Below are 22,414 nucleotides of genomic sequence, written 5' to 3'. Positions count from 1 at the left end.
TCATCTGTGAACAAATGGATTTGATTGGATGGCTCTTCTGCTTAAAACATTTTCCTTTAATGCTTCGACCTTCTAATTCTCAGCATTTGTGAGTTTAACATTATACATCATCACTCTGGACATTAATTCGCTGTTTCTAACATTCTTGTTTAATGTTATACTAATGTCATTGTGTAGCATAACATAATTAAAGTCAGGCTTTCTGTGTTTCTCTAGAGCATGTTTTACAGCTTTCTTAACATTTATTATGGTTTCATATAAAGTTATTCCTTGGAATTTTTCTAGTAGTTATTTTCATATATATATGCATACATATATATATATTTCTGGTAACTAAATTTTTGAAATGTGTTTCACAGCACAGGTTATAGTCTTGAAGGAACTAAGGGAATCTAATTGTCACTACTTCGGAACAGTTTCTATATTGTTAGTCATGCTAGTCATTGTGAAATTTAGAATGTCGTTTTTTAAGTTGTTTAACAGAATCTAATTTTTTTTCTTTTAAGAGCAAGCTGACTTTCTTTGTAATAAATGAAATTATAGAGAAAGCTTTAGTTTCTTGTGTTTAGCTCTGTTCAGCTGACACATTACAGTTGATTCGGTTTGTTACACTCAACATAATATATACTTAGATTACTGGCAAAGTCGCCTGCTTAATGCAGCCTTCACAGGATTTTTATCTGTATGGTTGGTGGTCCTCTGCTGATGTATAATTGGTTATCTGATTTTTGTAGTTCAACTTTACCAAGGGAAGCAGGGGGGGGGGCGTGGCATTAGCTGATCATTGGTTTCAGCATTTGACTCACCCAGAATTGAGCTTACATGAAGAATATTATTTGGATCCAAATTAGATTTTTATAGATTTAGAAATAAAGAACAACATGCTGGATGTGGTGGTACACAAGTGTAATCCTAGCACTCTTGAAGCAGATACAGGTGGTTCTCTGAGTTTGAGGCCAGCCTGGTCTACAGAGGGAGTTCCAGGATCCCCAGAGCTACACAGAGAAACCCTGTCTTGGAAAGCAAAACAAAGGCAAAGGAAAGACAAAGTGTTGGATAAAATTAAATTGATGTCAAGTAGTTGTGAAATAAAAATTTATAAATTGTTTCTTGAAACTTTTTATACAGTATCTTTATTAGTATTAAATTTGTCAGGTTTTAGTTTTAAAAATATAGATATCACAATCAAAGAGATAGTTTACATTATATGAAACTTTTCCTGAAACATGAAGTATTGACATGAGTTATTTTTAAAGATGTGACAAATGGTTAAAAGTTGAAATTGTTTTTTAGTAATTTTGTAATACTCTTCTTGGGAAATAATTCCTTAAGTTCAGAAGCTGAGTATTTTCAAATATAAACCAAGAACCACTGTAAGTTACTTTATAAGATTTTTTTTTTTCCCTAGAGAAAACCACAAGAAACTGTCACTTTTTGTTTTTGTGTTTTTGGAATGGGTCTCACTTCTAGCCCAGGCTGGCCTGAACTCATGGCAGCCCTCTTGCCTCAGCCTCCTTCATGCTATGTACCACCACCCAGCCTCTTAACCACTTTCAGACACACATTTTAAAGGCTGTGTGCAGCCATTATTAATATTTATGAGACACTTATGCAGACATTTAATAAACCAACTAGCTTTTTAAAGCAAACTATGATGTTGGGCCTCTTAAAACTCTACCAGGCTTTTAATGGGTTAAACTGAAAATATTACTATTTTTTTTTAAAATACCCTTTTTAAAATTAAATTTAAGTGTTGGGTGGACTTGGGAGCATGACTCCTCAAACTCTTTCTTCAGTGTTTGCTCCCAAAACACTTTATGGTCTTCTTAGCTTATTGATATCTTTGTCTCTTTTAATTAAAATTTGGAAATTCTAAAAAAACTTAGTGTCAGTGTTTGTCTTTTCACATTCTGAAATTATGTGATGAATTTTTTCCTTGTTTTCTTTTTATCAGATGTGAGTTTTTAGTTCTCAAAGGTTCAGTTCTATCTGGAAGAGCAAGGACACTTGGATCATCTTCCTATTCTATATCTAGATCTATATTTCAACTACAGAAGATATCTATATTTAGCCAACTTCCTAGTTTCCCTGATTTCATAAGGTTGTTCTCCTTATGAAATCACCCAAAAGAACTGTAACCAAAAGAGTCTCCTTGAACATCACTGTGTAACGAACAGGGAAAGGACAAGTCACACACAGACCACCCCAAGAAATCATTTTCTGAAATCTTTCTTATTTTTTTTTCATCAGAAATGATAGAATATTATTTTGAGATTATAGGCCATGGGTAATGGCACATTTAAGATGTAGATCCTAAGACTGGAGATATAGCACAGTGGTTAAGAACACTGACTGCTCTTCCGGATGATCAGCATCAATTCCTAGCACCTAAGCAGTAGCTCAGAACCATCTGTAATGCCAGTTCCAGGAAATCAGATGCCTTGTTTTGGCCGCTGCAGGCATCAGGCATATATGTGGCATACAGACTTACATGCCGGCAAAATGCTCACATGCATATAAAACAGTGAAATAATAATTTAAATAAGTACAGATCCCATGAAACACAAAATGGGCCAGAATGAAGTGAAATAGCCAAGTTAATTTGGAGTTGAGTCTGGATTTATGACAGGTACTGGCACCTGGTAAAGAAAAGAAAAGTGACGTGTAATTCTGCACATAAACCCAATATTCTCATTTCCTTACCCCAGGAGCCTTTGCGGTGAAGAATTGGTAGTGCTCGGCCTCCACCATGACAGTTAGCCATGCCAAGCCAGAATAGCTTCTGAGATGAAAGTATCCTATGTGTTCTTGAAGTAAAAACTATGGCCGGGTAGTGGCTGCACATGCCTTTAATCCCAGCACTCGAGACAGAGACAGGCTGATTTCTATGAGTTTGAGGTAGCATGGTCTACAGAGCAAGTTCCAGGACAGCCAGGGCGACACAGAAAAATAAAAACAAAGCAGTTTATATCTGGTACAGATAAAAATTAAATGCTAGAACAATTCCATTTCCACATGTTAGCTTAAAATGGAAAGTATTAGGAAGAGATGAAATTCAGCCAATCCTATGACATTGTTCCCATTCCGGTGTGCCTGCTCCTTTATATTCTGTGCAGAATGTTTTCTGTAGAGGGTAGGCCCGTTTTCATTGTCTTTGTATGACTTTTCAGTATGGGCAGCTATTTCCTGAGCCCTGAAACCTTTTCTTTTTTACTTTTTTGGCCAAAGAGTAAATTGGGGTAGACATGGGGGTTTCTGTCTTCTGGTGGGATCCTTTTTTCTTTTAGGTCCCCAAGAGTTCCTGCTTTTCCAGTGGTTTAAATAGTAGGTAGGTCCTTATATTAGGAAGCATGATCATGAAGAAAAGTTTACTGACAGGAACATGACTTGTAAGTAGTGTTTTTCACTCAGTAGAAATCTAAGAAAAGATGTATATGGTAAGCAACTAAAATGTCTATTTTAATGGGTGTGTAAAGTGCAGCTATTTCCTGCTAGGTGTAGGATGTGTAGGAGGTGTGCCGTGAGGAACGGAACTTTCAGGGCCTGCTAAAAGTCAGATGCACTTTCATGTCTGTTGATCTTAGGAAATATGTTCATCTTTGTGTGAAACTGAGTCTACTTTTCTTGCCCATTATGATTATAAAGTAAAATCTTTTTTCAGGTCTCTGCTATGAGGAGGTTTTTCTTCTCTTTGATAAATTTATTTGTGCCTTAAAAATCACCTATGATTACAGTTAAGAATAAGCCTTATTTTCTTGTGTTTTGGGGGGAAAAAAGTTAAAAACAGGTTATTCTTAAGGTTGACAATTCATGTTTTGTGCAGAGTTTGACCTTCAAGCTTTTGTTTGTTTCCGCTTCTTTATTTCAATGCAAACTATCTACTCAAGTCTCAACTCCTTTTTCTCAGGTGGTTAGCCAGCGTTTCCCTCAGAACAGCATTGGTGCAGTAGGAAGTGCCATGTTCCTCAGATTTATCAATCCTGCCATTGTCTCGCCATATGAAGCAGGGATTTTAGATAAAAAGCCGCCACCTAGAATCGAAAGAGGCTTGAAGTTAATGTCAAAGGTGAATTATTTTTATACTCTTGCAATGTTTAATTTCCCTTCCAACTAAATTTTTAGTTTTTCATATCCAAAGTACTTTGCCTTCAGTTTGCTTTTGAAAGTTGCATGGTTTTCAGTTATGTACCTTTTGTTTTTATTTGTTTATATTGTAGAGGAATTCTTTTTATGTGTACCTGATGGGCCCTGTGATAGGAAAATATATTAGCAGTTTAATGTCTGTCTTCCAGTGAGGTTTTTTTGTGTCCCTGCTCTAGAAAATTTGAGGTGGAAACAGAAATAGAGATTGTGGGATTTCTTTCTTGTTGTTATTGTTGTTAACATTTGAGACTTGGAACATGGGTCTTTGCGTAAATGTGCTTGCCGCGCAAGCATGAGGACTGTAGTTCAGCTCCCCAGCACCTAAGTAAATGTCAGGGGGCATGATATTCAGCCTGTTATCCCAGCACTAGAGGCAGGAACAGGATCCCTGGAGCAAGCAGCTAGCTAGACTAACCAAATCCAAATACTCAAGGTTTTGTGGAGGGTGGAGAATGATGGAAGGAAACATTCAGTGTCAAACTCTGGCCTCCACATGCATGCATGCATCTGCCAACTCACACACATGCAGACAAACATTCATATATGCACATATCACGCATATACATATACAATGTATATGAAAATATATTTTATATATGTAACATGTATATATACTAATATTTCTATTTGTTTTTCAGAGTGCTATCTAGGGTAATTTTTTTACACTAAGGAATAAATGATTTGAACTACCAGTAGAATTATCAGTGGAAAATTATAATGACTATTAATATATAGATTTAATATAGCAAATAATCTGATTATTCATAATCCTGTTTGATTATTTAGATACTTCAGAGCATTGCCAATCATGTCCTGTTCACAAAAGAAGAGCATATGAGGCCTTTTAATGATTTTGTGAAAAGCAACTTTGACTTGGCACGAAGGTATGAAACCTTGCTTGCCATGCTTCCATTTCACTCCAGTCTGTGTATCTGGTCTACATGAAATTCTTGTGTATGATTTTAATCCCCTGTCCTTTCTAGATTAAGAACATATTTTGTCTCATTCCAGTATAAGAGACATTGTAAAATCTGTATATTCTTAATTTCATGGTAGTTTCCGTCTTTGGAAACTGAGAGGAATTGTTGGCATTTCCTAACTTTGGCATTGCTTCAGAATGGGTTCAGATTTTGTTTATTAAAACGTAAAACCAGGGACCAGAGAGATGGCTCGGAGGTTAGGAGCACTGGCTGCTCTTCCAGAGGTCCTGAGTTCAATTCCCAGCAACCACATGGTGGCTCACAGCCATCTGTAATAGGATCTGGTGTCCTCATCTGGTCTGCAGGCACATATGCAGACAGAATACTACATTTTAGATACGTAATAAATTTACATAATAAAATGTAAAGAAAAAACTAAAACCAAATGATGCAGATAATATATTAGAATGGTTTTGGTGGTAATACTTTTTTTTTTCTTAAGCTTAGAAGTTTATCTGAATTTAAAACAATTCTCTTTAAGCCAAACAATGCAAAACCAGAAGATTTTGTGATGAAGAAACAAATAACTGTTGAGGTTTTAAGACTTTAGAATATTTCTCTGCTGGATTTCCATAACTAATTCTTCACTTTCATTTTCTGAATTGTTGGATTATTTGGTTTTTTTATTTATTTTAAAGATTTATTTATTTATTATGTATACAACATTTCTTCCATGTATGCTTGCATGACAGAAGAGGGCACCAGACCTCATTACAGATGGTTATGAGCTACCATGTGGTTGCTGGGAATTGAACTCAGGACCTCTGGAAGAGCAGTTCTCTTAACCACTGAACCATCTCTCCAGCCCTTGTTGGATTATTTGTAACCTCAGGGTAGTACTATATTTGCCAGAGTTGCTCTTAAAGAAAGATTATCTGGCAAAAGATAATTCATGTGCTTTGTGAAGATGTTGGTGCCCCGAAGTCGCTTTCCACCATGTGGAACCTAGCTGATGTCACTGGTATGTACCCTGGCCTTCTGCAGCCGCTCACTCTTTCTAGCCTTTCTGTTAAGAAATTGGAGCTATAGACTGTTGGAGGGAAAAGTAAGTGCTATTTTCAGGTAGAAAATAACTTCGTGACTACTCACGGAAACTTAGGAGAACCAAAGTTCCAGTCCTGTCTCTGACAGGCAGGCAGTGTGACTTTAAGAGAGGTCTTTACCTAGTCTTTCATTTCTTTATCTTTATGATACTAACCCATTTCCAGATTTTATTCATCTAAATTTGTTGTTCTACTTTTGGAGCCTACTTTGATGCTGACGTAGAAAATGAGTATCAGAAATGGAAAGCCAACTTTCTCCTTGTGTTTCTTATTTGGTTTAGGGACAGTTACTGTGGGCATAAGCCCTCCACATTTTCAGTCACTGTCCCGTTACTATACTCTATATAAGTTTAGTGCATAGATGAGCTTGAGTATACCTAGTGTTAAAAGCTCTAATGGTTTTGCATTTTTGCAGGTTTTTTCTTGATATAGCATCAGATTGTCCCACAAGTGATGCTGTAAATCATAGTCTTTCCTTCATCAGTGATGGTAATGTGCTTGCTTTACATCGGCTGCTTTGGAACAATCAGGAGAAAATTGGCCAGTATCTTTCCAGCAACAGGTATGTTTGGGGGGGGGGGCGGGAATAAACATTTAGTTTAAATTGAATTAATAAAATTATTGATCTTGAATAAAGGCAGCTTTTTGCCTTAAGAATTGTGATTTGAGGGCTGGAGAGATGGCTCAGTGGTTAAGAGCACTGGCTGCTCTTCCAGAGGTCCTGAGTTCAATTCCCAGCAACCACGTGGTGGCTCACAACCATCTGTAATGAGATCTGGTGCCCTCTTCTGGCATGTGGGCATACATGAGGCAGAATGTTGTATACATAATAAATAAATAAATAAATCTTTAAAAACAAAAAACAAAAAAAAAAAAGAATTGTGATTTGAAAAGAGAAATGCAGATTACATACATACATTGCAAAAACCAACTAGTGTTAAAAGATCAACAGCATTGCTGTTGCTGTAAAGCTTGTGGTGCTATTAAGTGTATGTAAAGAAAGCTTTGTGTAGGAAGTACTGAGTCAGACAGCCATGGTGCTGTGCTCTTTAATCCCAGCACTCGGGAAGCAGAGGCAGGGAATCTGAGGCCAGGCTGGATGGTCTACATAGAGAGTTTCAGGCTTGCCAGGGTTACACAGTGAGACCCTGTCTCAAAAGAGAGAAGGGATGCAAAAGAGTGAGATAGAGAATGTGAAAGAGAGAAAACAAAGCCAGTAACTAAAATTATTTTATTATCTGTTTTAGTCAAAGCCTCTTGTGGTATAAACTACATACTGTCCTTTCTGAGAGTTATTGCTTTTTTAGTTGTAGGATTGTAAAAGACTCTGTTTCTGTGTCTAGAGGTTCCCTTAGGTGCCAATAAAAAAATAATGTGCTTGTTTGTGAGAAAGGCAGAGACCATAACACTATAGCTAAACAGTTAGGAGATGGGAGTTTAAAAGGAAAGACTCTTTAATCCTTTATGAATTACAAAGTAGGCATGGACATGACTGACATGTTCCACTAAAATACAAAAAAAGAAGTGCTTCATCCTTGTGACAACAAAATAACCTGGAATTTTTAAAGATGAACATTCTCTTTTCTTTGATTTGAATACATATTTGCAGTTTGATGCTAAGATTTTTTTTAAATGTGCTGTTTACAAAATGATATTTCAAGTATGAAAATACAGTCAGTGATTTGACAGTTCCATGTCTGCCAGCTAACTTGAACATCATGTAATTTTGATATAACCACAGGTCTTTCTAACATTTTATTTGCTGATGGAGGGAAAGAAGGAGAGAGCAAGAACTCTTAAATATTCAAATATATGAGCCTATGGGGCCATTCTTACTCACACCACCATGCTGCTCTTCCAGAAGACCCAAGTTTGTTCTCAGCACCCATGTCAAGTACCTCACAACTACCTCTTAATTCCAGCTCCAGAAGATCTGAAACCCGCTTCTGGCCTCATACATACATATGCATACATAAAAAAAATAAAATAAATCTTTTAAAACATATACTTTTGAGCTGGTATCACAGGTATGATCCCAGAACTAAGATACTGACATCTTTCAGTACTGCTTACAAATCTGCAAGGAATAAGTAGTTAAAATAACAGCACCAAGTGATGGTCTAAGGAGTGGTAGGCTGCCCAGGTAGTGTGAAGTACCATTTCTTAAGCATTGTCTGTTGTTGCTAGGGATCATAAAGCTGTTGGAAGACGACCTTTTGATAAGATGGCCACACTTCTTGCATACTTGGGTCCTCCAGAGCATAAGCCTGTGGCAGATACACACTGGTCCAGCCTTAACCTTACCAGTTCAAAGTTTGAAGAATTTATGACCAGGTAAAACACAACTTTAAAAGATGATTGTATGGGGGGGGGTTGAGAAACAAAATTTACCACCAGACCTCTTATTAAATATGCTTGTATTGCATTTATATAACCATGTTTTATTTGCTTCTATATGTTGATTTTCTTATAAAAAGAATGATGTCTTACCAAATGATAGCTTCTCATCTAGCTTTAATAAGTTTTTGTGGTTTTTTTTTTTAAAGCTCATTTGTTTGTGTGCCCTAGTGTGCCCTTGCCCACAGCTAGTATGTGAAGTCAGAGAATACCCTATGGGAGTCATTCCTTTCCTTCCATGTGTCTCAGGGGTCAAACTTAGATTGTCAGGTTTAGTGACAAGTACTTTTAGTTGCTGAGACATCTCGCTGACTCTCTTTGACATGTTTTTCATTTAATGTTTTCAAGAACATATAGATAACATTATTTTCATATTACACTTCAAAAATACATACAACTTAATTGACCTAGATTCACACTTGATTCATGCTTTTTTAATCTAAATTATAAATTTTTTCTATCATACAATTATTTTTTGAATCCTTCAAGAAGTTAATGGTTTTGCCAGGTGGTAGTAGCTCACACCTTTAATTTCAGAACTTAGGAGACAGAGGCAGTCGGGTCTCAGTGATTTCGAAAGACAGCCTAATCTATAGAATGAGTTCAAGGACAACCAGGACTGTTACACAGAGAAACCCTATCTCAAAAAACCAACCCCCTCCCACACACACAAAAAAAAGTTAATGATTTTTAACCTCTTTTAGAGTAAGACTCAGAAAACACAGTACATTCTATGTTTCAACAAATGTTTCTGTGGACGTTTGTTTTTGCACCTCATTTAGAGGGATCTAATCTGTGAACTCAGAGATTCTCACTGTTAGACACACAATTGATGTTTGCTAAATATGTATCTTTTTACAGATGCTACATTGGGCCTGTGAGTTGGTTGTTTTATTCATAGTATGTGCTGAAAGCAGAAAGAAAACACTCTGATCTGATATTCAGAAGTTAATTTACAAAAGTTAAGTTATATAGTAGTAAGACCTTGTTTTAGAAAGAGAGAAGGCAAGGGAAAGGGAAGATAGACTTAGAGGATCCAATCCAATGTATATCTAGTGAGTATTACAGAAGCCACATGTAGTGAGACTAGGCAGAGATAGTATATCAGTAGAGAATAATGGGTATGAATTTTTCATTCATATCCTAGGGTTTATAAATTATTTAAAACTTACAAAAGAATCACACAGAGTTTCAGCAGAATATATCAAAATTAAGCCATGCTCTTTCAGAACTTTATTTCAGTACTTAGAGGAATTTAATGTGAAAAAAGTATTTCTAACCAGGGATACTAAGATGGACTAAAATAAAAGCTGAGTAATCATCAGGAAAAGGATGTTCATGCTGTTTGTGAAGATACATTTAATACAAATCAAAGAAGAAAACACAGTGGACAGGAGAACTTGCAGGGGCGTGGGGAAAGACCCCCAAAACCTTTTATCTGGGAAAAAATATACCACGAGTAAAAGGTAATCCTGGACTCTCTCCTTACCCAGTAGTATTGTTAGGGAACCCCATGAAAGCTCTCATGACTCAGGACAATACCTTGACATTTTACCCTTCAGAAAACCTGTTGCCTTGCCAGTATTTTATTATCCTTTAATGTTACTGTTGATTAATCCTTTGTTTTTTAGCTGCTCAGCAATCTGTGTAAAGCCTCTGTTTCACTCTGATCTTTCTTTAGGCATCAGGTACATGAGAAAGAAGAATTCAAGGCTCTGAAAACGCTAAGCATCTTCTACCAAGCTGGTACTTCCAAAGCTGGGAATCCTATTTTTTATTATGTTGCACGGAGGTAAGAGATATGTTGTAGTCTCTTTTAATAGGGCTTTTCAAATGAAGAGAAGTGGTTGGATTTATGTTTTTTTCCTATTTGAATTAATATCCTTTAAAGATACACTTCCTTGGATAGTCGGCCATCTTGTTCTAAAATGCTGCTCACTGCTAGGTTTCAGACTATTCAGTTCACACTGTTGTCTCTCTTGTGCCTCAGAGTGAAATACCACCACGGGAGTTAACACAGTTAACAGAAAGAACCTTACTTTGTTTTCAGGTATATTCTGATTTCATAATATTTGTAACACAACAATTGGAACTTCCCTCTTTTAAGAAGAAAAACTTGAGCCTGTTTCTGAGAATTCTTAGCAATATATTGTGTGAGACTGCATTAGGATGATTGCAAAAATAACTCCAAGAGCTGTTGGAAATGGATGTAAAGATGGATGGACTGGAGTGGCTTAGAAAATAGGCTATGATGTCCTTAGCCATGCTGTGAGCTTCTCCTTCTCCATGGCAATGGACTTGCATTGCCTCTCCTGCCATGTGAAAACTTGTGTGGTGGTACTTGGTTGGTCTCTTCTTCCCATTTGAGGCATAACTCAGGAGGCTGCAGTTTGATGGAGTGATGCTACTCAGCAGCTGGAAATGTGGGAATGCCAAGGACAGCCCAGCAGCTATGAGACGTAGTCTACCTGAGTTAACTAAACTTAACAGAAATTGAGTAATTGTGTTAATTTGCTTAATGGTTATGATAGCAAAAACCTGGCAGTAGTTGAGAAATCCTACAAAGTAGGAGAAAAACGGAGGATGGAAGATATGGAACTTGTTTAATTACTCAGCTGTTCAGAGCACTGGGGAACTAAGGAACAGAAAGTTACAGAAAATCGAATTTATCTTTTTTTTAAAAATATTTATTTATTTATTATGTATACAATATTCTGTCAGTGTTTATGCCTGCAGGCCAGAAGAGGGCACCAGACCCCATTACAGATGGTTGTGAGCCACCATGTGGTTGCTGGGAATTGAACTCAGGACCTTTGGAAAAGCAGGCAATGCTCCTAACCTCTGAGCCATCTCTCCAGCCCATCGAATTTATCTTTGCCGTCCTTTTTAAGGAACATTATTCTAGCCAACTGTACTGGTACATTTCTAATTACAGCACTCAGAAGTCTGAGGCAGGAGCATTGTGTTGAGTTAGAAAGCCACCTGGGCTAAAGGGTGAGACCCTATCTCAAAAAGAGACACCTTCCTTCCCCCTCCCCCAAAAAAATTGGGAGGGAAAAAAATCCCTTATTGTTCCATGAAACTCTGTTTTTGTCTCAGTTGCTCTTTCTCAAATTTTTCTTTTTCACTTAAGATAAGCCGTGTTTGTATTTCAACTTTAAGCTTTAGTACTACCCGTGGTATCCTGACTTTCACTGTCATAGCTAAGTAGCAAGGACTGGTGAAGAGGGAGGTAGATGTGTGCCTCAGTTCCCAGCCCCTTTGAATTCTTAGTGGTTCACAGTAACAAAAGTTAAAGGTGTGAAGGCTGGATAATTTTTCCTCCTTCAGGATGGAAACTGAGTTTGTGTTCCTTCTCTGTGGTCCTGTAAAGGCTAAGAAAAAGCAGATGGACCTGGCTTTTAGTGGGATTGGTCATTGGGGTGTCCCCAGCTGTATATTATGTCTATATAGCCTGAAAGGTTCCCATTCTGTTTCTTTCTTTTTTTTTTTTATTTATTTATTATGTATACAACATTCCTTCCATGCCTGCCTACATACCAGAAGAGGGCACCAGATCTCATTATAGATGGTTGTTAGCCACCATGTGGTTGCTGGGAATTGAACTCAGGACCTTTGGAAGAGCAGTCAATGCTCTTAACCTCTGAGCCATCTCTCCAGCCCCGCCATTCTGTTTCTTATTAGCTGTTCTGACCCTTCATCTTTGAGGAGGAAGTGCACTTGTTAAACTGCTGTGTCTCTTGTATGATTTTGTAACAAACTAATTTATGTTGAAGTTGGAGGTTTTCTTTTTTGATACTACCTTGACAAATCAAATCTTCAACTTTTAGTTTTTTGTTTGTTTGTTTGTTTTTTGCTTTATACTTTGAAATAGGACGTCAATAAATAGCCTGACTGACCTATAACTCATGATCATCCTGCCTCAGCTTCCTGGGTGCTGGTCTTTTTTCTTTTTTTTTTTTAAATGTGTATGGTCACATGGTCATCTGTCCGTCATAGGCCTGTGTGGTGCCTTCAGAGGCCAGAGAGGGCATCCGATCCCCTGGAGCTGAAATCAGAGACAGCTGTGAGCTTCCATGTGGGATCTTGGAATCAAATCTAGATCCTTAGATAAACAGCTAGTGCTTGTAACTGCTGAGCCATCTCTTCAGCTCCTGAGTGCTGGCCTTACAGTCCTGTGTCTCCATGCCTAGTGCCTTTTCTTTAGTAGAGCTCCTCCTGGCCTTTGTAGTTTTTCTGGATGTGATGCTTAACTCCAGGATAAATGGGCACAGTAGAAAGAGCAGAGAGAGGTCCTGTTTCTCACGTTCTGGTAGTAAGCCTTACCTGTACAGTCATCTAGTCAAGGAGCTCTGGAGTCTGACTTCTTTCTGGGCATTCCTGTATTTCAGTGGCCTAGACAACGATGCATTAGGAAATACTTTTGAATTGTGGATTCCAATCTCTACAGACATTTCAGGTTTAAATGTCAAATTGGCCTCATCTTCACACAATGTTTTCTTTCAGTGTCCCTTCCATTTTCTGTCATTTTGAATATTTCCCTTTCTTTCTTGCTATCTTCTTTGTTAGTCACCAAGTCTTAATTTTTACCGGTGAGACCTGATACAACAATTAAGGTATTTTAGTTTAGGCTTTGGTTACTACCAAGTCTCTCTTATTTTCTGAAAAAGATGGGCCCAAAGAAAAGCATGAATCATTGGAGCCATCCCAGATATAAACAGAACTAAGCCACTGCTGCTGCAAACACTGTATATACACTCTGTTTCTTGGCTTTGTGTTTACCTCCATTGCATGTTTTTCTGATTTCTGTATTATTTCAACTTTAATTCACCCAGTGATTGCTTTATTACTTCAGTATTGCATACTTGAAGTTCTTGAGAGGAAATACATTGGTCGACTGAAAAGAATCATTGTTAGGAAGACTTTCTGTGCTAGATGCTGACCAGCCAATAGAGATGTGGCTGCTCCAAGCCAAGTAGTGCATGTCATGTAATTCAAAATGTAGCTATTCAGTGTTCATCAGTGTCTGTCCTTAGATACAGGTTTTAATTAATTTAAATTGGATCGCCATGATCTAGTGTTACCATCTAGTACTTTGAAAATGTCTTTTTAAAAGTGTATTCATTTTTATTTTATGTAGGTGTGTGAGTGCATATATATATATATATATATATATATGTATTGTTGTGTGCATGTATGTATACCTGTGAGTGGCTGGTGACCGTGAAGACCAGGAACGGGTTGCAAGTAGTAGTGGTTTGCGCTCTCTCAGTCTAACAATCCCAGTAGGAAATGCCTCACCTAGTAGCTTCAGCAAAAGTGCTTAAGCTTTGGTGGTTTGTGTTGAGTCACATATCAGTTTCCAGATCCATCACTTTAGCAAGGAAGATGGACTCTTTGGCTCTTTGGTCTTGTCATGAGCTTATGCCTGGAGCACACATGCATGGTATGAACTGAAAGGCAAGGCTGAAAGCAGGGTTTATTTCCCAGAAGAAAATTGAGCTTCTGGTACCCAAATGAAGAAAAATGGACAAGTAAGCAGGCAGAAGTAACAGAAATTCTCTACATGCACCTTTAAAAGACCCAGAAAAGGCTGACTGTGGTGGTGTAGCCTGCAGTTCCAGCACTGGGAAGGCCAAAACAGGAATTTCAAGTTCAAGACCTATATGGGACACATAGGTAGTTTGAGGCCAGTCATGGCTTCCATCAGAACTTTTCTTACAAACAAATAAATAGACCCCAAAAAGATGAATCTGATACTTCCTTGCAAGGTGCAAAATAGTGTGTTTATATGTATATGTTTACAGAAATGTATATAACAACTGTACACATTAAATTGTTTATATTTGATTCTGACACTTCCTTGCAAGGTGCAAAGTAGTGTGGGTGTGTACAGAGAAATATATGTAACTATACACATTAAATTGTTTACATTTGAGCCATGAGTGTAGTTCAACAGTAGAGCATCTGTTCACCTTGCATGAGGTCCAGGGTTCAGCACCCAGACATAACACTGCCAAGCAGAACACTGGGACATTCACACTGCTGATACTACTTCTCTTAGGAGAGGGAATGTGCTTGGAGAATGTAAGGGACCAGCATTATATTTCTGTCATTAACCTCTTTTTTAAAAGGTTTTGTAAGTAATTGAAAATGTAAAATCTAAGTATTTCAGTGGAGAGTTTCCTCTGTGAGACACTCTAGGTCTTCACAACTTTTTTTGTCTCCTTAATACAGATTATAGCTTGCATTTATTTAATGCTTTCTTTACATCAGACAAATTGCATATTACATAATTTTTGTTTAAACCTCACAATAATCTTCTGAGGTAGTATTAACAATACTTAACTATCAACGAAAACTCAAACCTAGCTATCTGATAATTAACCTAACTCACTGATAATTAACCACAGGAATTGTTGCTGTTAGCATACTAGGTTTGTTGAGGTAAATAAACCCTTCCATGTCTATGAACATAAATATCCAGCCAACATTTCTTTAATCTCAGCACTTAGTTAAAAGGCAGAGGCAGGAAGATCTCTGTGAGTTTGAGTCCAACTTGGTTTACATAGTGAGTTCCAGGACAGCTGGGGCTATGCAGAGAGACCCTGTCTAGGAGAAGAAAAGGAGACAAGAGAAGAGAGACCGAAGGAAAATGGTGGAAGAAGAAAGAGGGAGGAGGAGGAAAAGGAAGAGAGAAAAAAGGGAAAAAACCCCAATAAACAGTTATGAGACATTTCTCTAGATAAAATGAGTTCTTAGTTCTAAGCATCTGTTTTAAAATAGAAGTCAAGATTTACTCAGAATGCACTGTTATTGAATCAGTAGTATTCTGCTATCATAATCTCATGGAAACAGCATTCCACTGATGAGTATGTTTTGTAAAAGATTATTCTTTATACCTTACCAGTGCTTTCAGTCTATTTAATTAAAAATAGTAAAATACAATGGACTGGAGAGATGGGTCAGCAGTTAAGAGCACTGACTGCTCTTCCAGAGGACCCTAGTTCAATTCCCAACAACCACATGGTTACTCACCACCACCTGTAATGAGATCTGGTGCCCACTTCTGGCCTGCAGGCATTCATGCAGACAGAACACTGTATACATAATAAATAAATATTTAAAAAAATTGTAAAATGCAAAACAGCTTCCCCATATCACTCTTTATTTCCTGTCTTCTTTCCCTTTGGTTAAATGTCTCCTACGTAATTTCTTCTCATACCTTTAAAATAAAATTGGGGTTCTGATTCGGTTTTGCTTACATTTAAAACATAAATGTGATATTTTGCTTATTTTGGCATTTAATGGGGTGCCACACTTAATAGGAAAGAAACTATAATATTAATGTAAGGTTTAGATTTATACAATCAAAACTTGCCCGAAACCCAAATTATACTGGAATAAGGATAATTTCTTAAGCAGTAAATTAAAATAAATTTTATTTTCTTAGAGTGCTTATTATTTTACAAATAACGTGAGGATTGAAATGAGCAGGTGTTCTAGATTATTTCTGCTTGAGTATGCACAAAAGAGTAAGAGCACTATACAAACAGAGTGAGTGAGTGCTGAACACTGGTTTGAGTGCCGTGCCGCAGTCTTTTTCAGTCATACTTATGTAGGGGCTTGAAGATGTGTTTCCTTGCCAAGTGGTCATGGAGATCAGCTCTGAAGGCGTTGTCCCATGGTTGAGGCTGCTTCCAAGGTGAGTTGTAGTTGCAGAACTTAGGCTTGTTGTGTCCTCTGGGCTCATAATGGAAACTGAGGTCATCCCAAGATTTGAGTCTTCTGTAGAATTTGGGGTTGTTGACATTGAAATTGTTCCCACACATATGAGGAGCAGGCTGATGGTGAATGAATGCTTGGTCATCATTTTCCTTGGCTTTAAAATGATTATAAAATTTAATATTCAGTTCATAAACACATGGACAGTCATATATCCTTAATTGTGTTTATTTAGTATATTCATATAATATGAATAAGCTTTTTTATTATTTATAAACAAATAGTAAGCTGCTTTCCTATACATCTCCTGATAGAAGAAAGACCTGTTTTCTGTCTAGGTTACTCACTCAGGAGAAAGCATTCTGAGTTTTAGATTAGATGAGGCATTTGAAACAATAGAATGGGGGTCAGTGTGAAGAGCAGGGAAGCTGGGAAGGACAAAGCAAATTGGGAGAATAGAGTTGCCAAAGGAACTAGAAGTGAAGCAGTGACTCTTTCCTCTTCACATTTCTGTGACTTCTTGTTTAACACTTTAAGATTTAACCTTATGTCACAAATTAGAATACTACTTTTAAATGTTTATACCAAAAATGGAAGCAGGATAACCTAAACCAAATGATATTCCCCAGTGCTGAGGGGTGAGGAAGAACAGCTGTATTAGAATATTTCATAGCTTTTTTAAAAAGAAGGAAATATAAAATTGATTAAAATCAATCTGTCATTTTACAACTGGGTCTATACAAGGGGCAGAGATTCCTGTCTTAAAGTGAGCAGATCTAGAGCCCAAGTTTGAATCCTAGTCCAGTGTTCTATAGCAGATGAAGATGGAAGCACAGAGCAGATTCCTATAGCAAAGGGTTAACACTATTTCTAAAGTTAGGCCAGCTCTCTTTTAGCCTGCATTCAAATCTAATTGCTTGGTACATCTCTGATAATTCAACAGGACCCTGCTTACCATGATTAAATATTACATTTTTTAAATTCAAAGCTTAAACTTAAATTTTAGAATATATACAAGAAGTTCTAATTCATTCTAATATATAGTTAGACACTTCCAAGTTACTATTGCCTTTTGATTTGGTGAAGTATTTTTGAAGATTTTTTAAGTCAGCCCTTCTTTAGTGTCCTGGAGAATGATTCTAAAAGGGAATAGAATTCTCATTCACTGCGTTCTGTTTAATATAGCAGCACCTCAGTCACATGCTCAAAGCCCCACCTCTTTGAAAATAATCAAATGAGTGTTTTCCAAACATCTAGTGTAAACAGGCTGACTTTGACAGATTAAGGAATTCAAATAAAGTATTTGTAAAATCTCTGTATTTAAAGGATCCTGTGAATATCTCACGGTAGTTATTCTTTCTGTATAAACCTTAATGGATTGCTTCATTGGATTGACTCAACTAAATGAGTATATAATTTTGCTTTGTGAGTATCATGATTTTAAATCAAGTAAGAATGTTAAAGATGAAGATTTAAAAATAATTGAAGAATTTTACATTTTAGGAGGTTAAATGTTGGTAAGTAAAGGTAAAAGCAGCCTCTTAGGTAAGAAATTAAACTGTGTTCGTGTGGAACTTTAAAAGGATTACACATGGAAGTGATAGTGTGATCCTGAGTTCACAAAAATTTTGCTTTTTTACAAAAAAGAATATTAAAACACCTATCTGATGAGATTAAGAAAATTCTTTAAAGGAAACTTGTGTTTTAGTCAGTTTTTCCTAGATGAGTACAGGGAAGTTGGGCTGTGTTTGCTAATAGAGCCACTGTACTGGCATGCACTGAGCACAGCAACAATGGACAGTGTTAACACACAAGGAAGTCACTGCACAAGGGGCAGAAGAACAAGTCAATGCATGTTCCTTACTTTACTCTGTTGTGAAGATTTTTTTCTGCTTTTGAATGAATAGGCAAATGCTTCCCTTAACGGAGGGTAGTTGTGGTCATACAAAGGAAATAAACAAAAGAAGCCTCTTGGCAACCAGAGTAAATTTTATAAATCAGATGACTAAGACAATGCCTGTTACCATATCTTACCTACTTGCTTGCTCATTCTGAGAATTAACTCTGGGGAATATAGTTGAAATGGTTGTAGTGATGTTTTGTCCTGAGCTGACTATGGTCCTATAATTAATTGTTTTTCTAATCCTGACCTTATGGATTTATCCTTTTTCTTTCTTTCTTTCTTTCTTTCTCCCTCTCCTCCTCACTCCCCTTCCCTTCCTCCCTCCCTCCCCCCTCTCTCCCTCCCTCCCTCCCCCTCCCCCCTCTCCCTCTCCCTCTCCCCTCACATCCTCCCTTTCCTTTTTTCCCCCTTTGAGACAGAATCTCCCTAAGTATCTTAGATGGCCTTGAGTTCATCAACTTCAGAGTGCTGAGATTACAGTGTGAACAGCCATGCCTGGCTAGTCAACTTATCGTTGTACTTCTAACCACTCAGCTTTACCTCAAGTCAGTATTTTGTCCTTGTTTTCTCATAATCTCTCCCTCCCTCCCTCCCTCCCTCCCTCCCTCCCTCCCTCTCTCACTCTCTCTCTCTCTCTGCTTTGTTTTTTTGAGTTAGGTTCTCACTGTATAGCCCTGGCTCTTCTCAAAATTTATTAATTGCATTTTATCATCTAGCCAAACGGCTAGTTCATTAACCTTGAATTTCTCATTATCTGCTCTTTTTTATTAATCTTAATGCTCCTAAACAAACAAATTATTTGCCATTAGCCTTTAAAGTCTTCCATATTGTTACTCCATCTGAACTATTTCCTTCCTTGCTCAGAATTCCTTCTGTGAAGGCCTCTGTTGCCAGTACCCTTTTTTAAATGTATGAACCTTCTCTGATTCTATAGAGAAGAATTAGTGATTTTAGGACTTCGCAGTTATCAGAGTCTGGATTTTTTTTCTCCCCACTGTCTTCTGGCTTTGTTGTGATCAGGCACACTTCTTACTCTTTGTATTCTCTCTACCTTCTAGCATAGGAAGTAGTTATAAATAGGAGCCAATAAGTACTGGAATTAATTGAAAACCCATCAATTTCATCAGGTCTATCAACTGATATCATTAGTAATGTCTAAAGTAGCAACTATTTGGTTATTTGACTTTTTTCCACTGTATCATGAATATAAATTAGTCATATGCCTAAATTAAGATCTCACTTTTCCTTTCTAGTTCCTGTTTTATGGATCATATGCATATTTATCTCTGACAATCTAAAGTTGAATCAGTAGAAGTTTGACACCCAAATTATTTGAAACACTTTACATGGGTTAGTATGAGACTCAGACTTGTATATTTGTGCTTCTTGCCTCCTTTGAACATATTGTCATACCATTCCTAGCAGCCTTTACTTAAGTGGTACCATGTAGCTGAGTTCTGGAGACATGAGGGGTGTGACTTTCTGGGGAGCCTATCTGTTCACTCTAGACAAAGAGGGAAATAACAGACCAAAGGAGGTATTCTGTCTAAGGTGAGTTTGATAAACTAGTGAGCTTATAGTATTATAGGAACATTAGTGACCCAGTCTTCAGCATCATACATATACACACAAAGCCCACTCTAGTATCAGTGATGAATCTAAAACTTGCAAGGCTGGATTCTTCTCACTCCAGCAACTACTTCCTCCTTGTATTTTGTTGAAGTAGGGGAGTGGGGTTCCTGAGATTTCCCATTCTCCACATGAGAATGTTAATGGGTCCATTTTCACGAGGGTGATCACCACTGTGCTGATTCAAATTGGCAATAATCACATCCAACCCAGAGGAAACTGCACATGTACATCGCTTTCATGTACATCGCTTTCAGGCCTAGTTTTGATTTTTCACTAGCTCTCCAGAGGTTCAGTGGAGGGCATCTCCAAAACCCTAGAAGACAGTAGATTTAGAAGATGTTAGAGAGATGATAAATAAGCTTTTGTTGTCATCACTGGTGATATTTGGGGCCTATTTATAATAGAGACCCATCTGTGCTAACTATGTGCTGGATATTGTATTGTTCTACTTTTTATCCTGCTTTCTACCTGAAAGGCTGATCTGTGTAGAGCTCTATTGGCCTTTTCTCATCTCTGAATTCCAGTTGACCAATAGAGAATACAAGGAGACTGAAGAAAGAAAGGGTAGGTGGAGAATGTGCTCTCTTGGTCACTGGGGTCTAGTTACATCCCTCCATGAGATGATGGTTTTGTTGGGCAACCTTCTCTATTATATATGCTTTCTGGTAACTGCTCTATTTCAACTGGTGTTTATGAACCTTTTGTATTATCTTAGGCCCTCCCTTATCCTTTTTATGGAGTCTCATGAATCCTAGTTTGAGTGTTCTACCTACTAGAATTATTACTTCTCTATAGCTTATGTACTCTATAAAGTCTGAACTGTTCTGAATTCATAAATGCATCTTGCTCTAAGGATTTCAAATCAGGCATTGAGGTTTATATTGGGGTTAAGCCCCACTAAACCTCTCAGGATTCAGAAGAATCACTATAGCAGATGAAAACTGGCCAAGATATCAGAGGGTAAACAAAACAAATTAGCTCACATAAATCCTTTTATCATGTCCCATTTATTCTTTCTATGCTCTCTAATGCTTTTTTGATGTTTCCTCCTCAATATTCCTTGCTGTTTCTCTTTGCTGTTCCTTGCTGTTCTTTCTGCTGTTCTTTGCTGCTCCTTGCTGTTCTACCCATCCCACAAGGTTGCCTGTTTATATACACAAACAGAGATAGTTAGCAATTCTATAGGCGATAACAATAGTATCAAGCTTGTGTTTTACAGAATCACAAAAATAGGTAAGTCTGACAAAGAGGTGCATTAAGTCTTAGAGGGGGAGGCATGGCTGGGAAGCTCCCAGGCAGACACCAGGAGGATTAATTAAGAATCAATATAAAATTCTAAGAAGTTGTTTTTGTATACTAACTACATTTCTTAAGTGTAACTAATTAAAGCTAGAAGTTTGTTTTAATAATTGTAGATAACGCAGCAGTGATGTTGCACTTTTTGAGCACTTCCGCTTCCTTCCCCAGTGGCTGGGAACACAGCATGGTGGTAACCATAGAAACATGCGCGCCAAGGGAGGAAGGTGAAAGTGCTTGATTTGCATCAGCGTCTTGCTAGCTGAATTAAAGGAAATTTCTTTGGAGGCTTTGCTTCCAGCTCCAGCAGGGTGCCTGCCAGCACTCAGAAGAAGTAATATTTTCCCCCCCCTCTGGGGCTGGTTTAGCAACTCAAAAGAAGCCTTTTTCCTGTGTCTCTAGGGTAAAGGCACAAACAGTTAATCTCATGGGCTATGATTTTATTTTAATTGAAAACATAGTGAAAGGGTTAGTAGATTACACCTTCCTGAGTCTGCTGCTAGAGAATTCAGGGCCACCCAGACCTGTTTATCAGTAAGAGCAGACATACTGTCTCTCTGCTTGGTGCCTATTCCTTAGGGTTCCTTTCTTGTCAGAGTCCTGTCAATAAGGGTAATTGTAGGGGATTGGGTTTATGTAGATTTGACTGTGAGCAAAGGTTTGGCTGAGTGACTACTTTCAAACCAAGGCCCCATAATGTGGAGAAAGTCATCCAGTGGCTAATACAGGAAAAGTCAGATTTAAAGAATGATTTATATACGGCTAGGATATTTTGGGATGAATCCCATTTGGGAAGAAATGTCATGATTTCATAAGATTTCCACAGAATTGACAGTGACTATCCAAAAGACAAGTGTTCCCAAAGCTCTGCAAATCAGGTTCTCCACCAGATCATACTACTATAGGTCTGTTGTAGTCTGTCAGCTGTACTTTTACTGTATAGTCTTGTGGATCACATCAATCAGGATTATAGATCTATACTAAATTTTCAGGTTTATTGTATTAATAACAAGATTTCTATAGACCTTATTAGAATGCCCAAGGTATGGCAAGTAGGTCCAGCCACCATTAGTTTAAGAATCTTGTATATCCTTGGGCATTGTGATGCCTGCCTTTAACCCCCAGCATTCAAGAGGCACTGGGAGGTGGACATTCATGAGTTTGAGGCCAGACTTGTCTACATAGTAAGTACAAGGCTAACCAGGCCAACATAGTGAGATTCTATCTCAGAAACCAAACAGACAAGAAATGTAACCCAGCAGTTCACACTTGCTTCTCTGGCAAAGCATCTACTT

The 22,414-nt window shown here is 37.6% G+C and overlaps 1 protein-coding gene across 6 annotated transcripts in view; it reads left to right on the top strand.

Moving 5' to 3' along the window:
* Nucleotides 1-22,414, top strand: part of Nf1 (neurofibromin 1) — a 268,446-nt gene that overhangs the window by 135,843 nt on the left and 110,189 nt on the right. For 5 of the 6 annotated variants that reach the window (XM_041664518.1, XM_041664517.1, XM_041664515.1 and 2 more), the window contains 5 exons: nucleotides 3,908-4,066; nucleotides 4,930-5,027; nucleotides 6,582-6,728; nucleotides 8,354-8,500; nucleotides 10,245-10,355. In XM_041664518.1, the coding sequence (XP_041520452.1) occupies nucleotides 3,908-4,066; nucleotides 4,930-5,027; nucleotides 6,582-6,728; nucleotides 8,354-8,500; nucleotides 10,245-10,355 (662 nt within the window). Of the gene's footprint in view, nucleotides 1-3,907; nucleotides 4,067-4,929; nucleotides 5,030-6,581; nucleotides 6,729-8,353; nucleotides 8,501-10,244; nucleotides 10,356-22,414 lie in introns of those variants that run through there. The other variant, XM_041664519.1, reaches the window with a different exon arrangement.

Source organism: Microtus oregoni, unplaced genomic scaffold (assembly GCF_018167655.1).
Source record: "Microtus oregoni isolate MIOR12 unplaced genomic scaffold, Mior012 000015F_ref0000493, whole genome shotgun sequence".
NCBI classification, from domain to species: domain Eukaryota; kingdom Metazoa; phylum Chordata; class Mammalia; order Rodentia; family Cricetidae; genus Microtus; species Microtus oregoni.
Note: the sequence above shows the minus strand (reverse complement) of the source record. Positions and strands in the feature narration are given on the sequence as shown.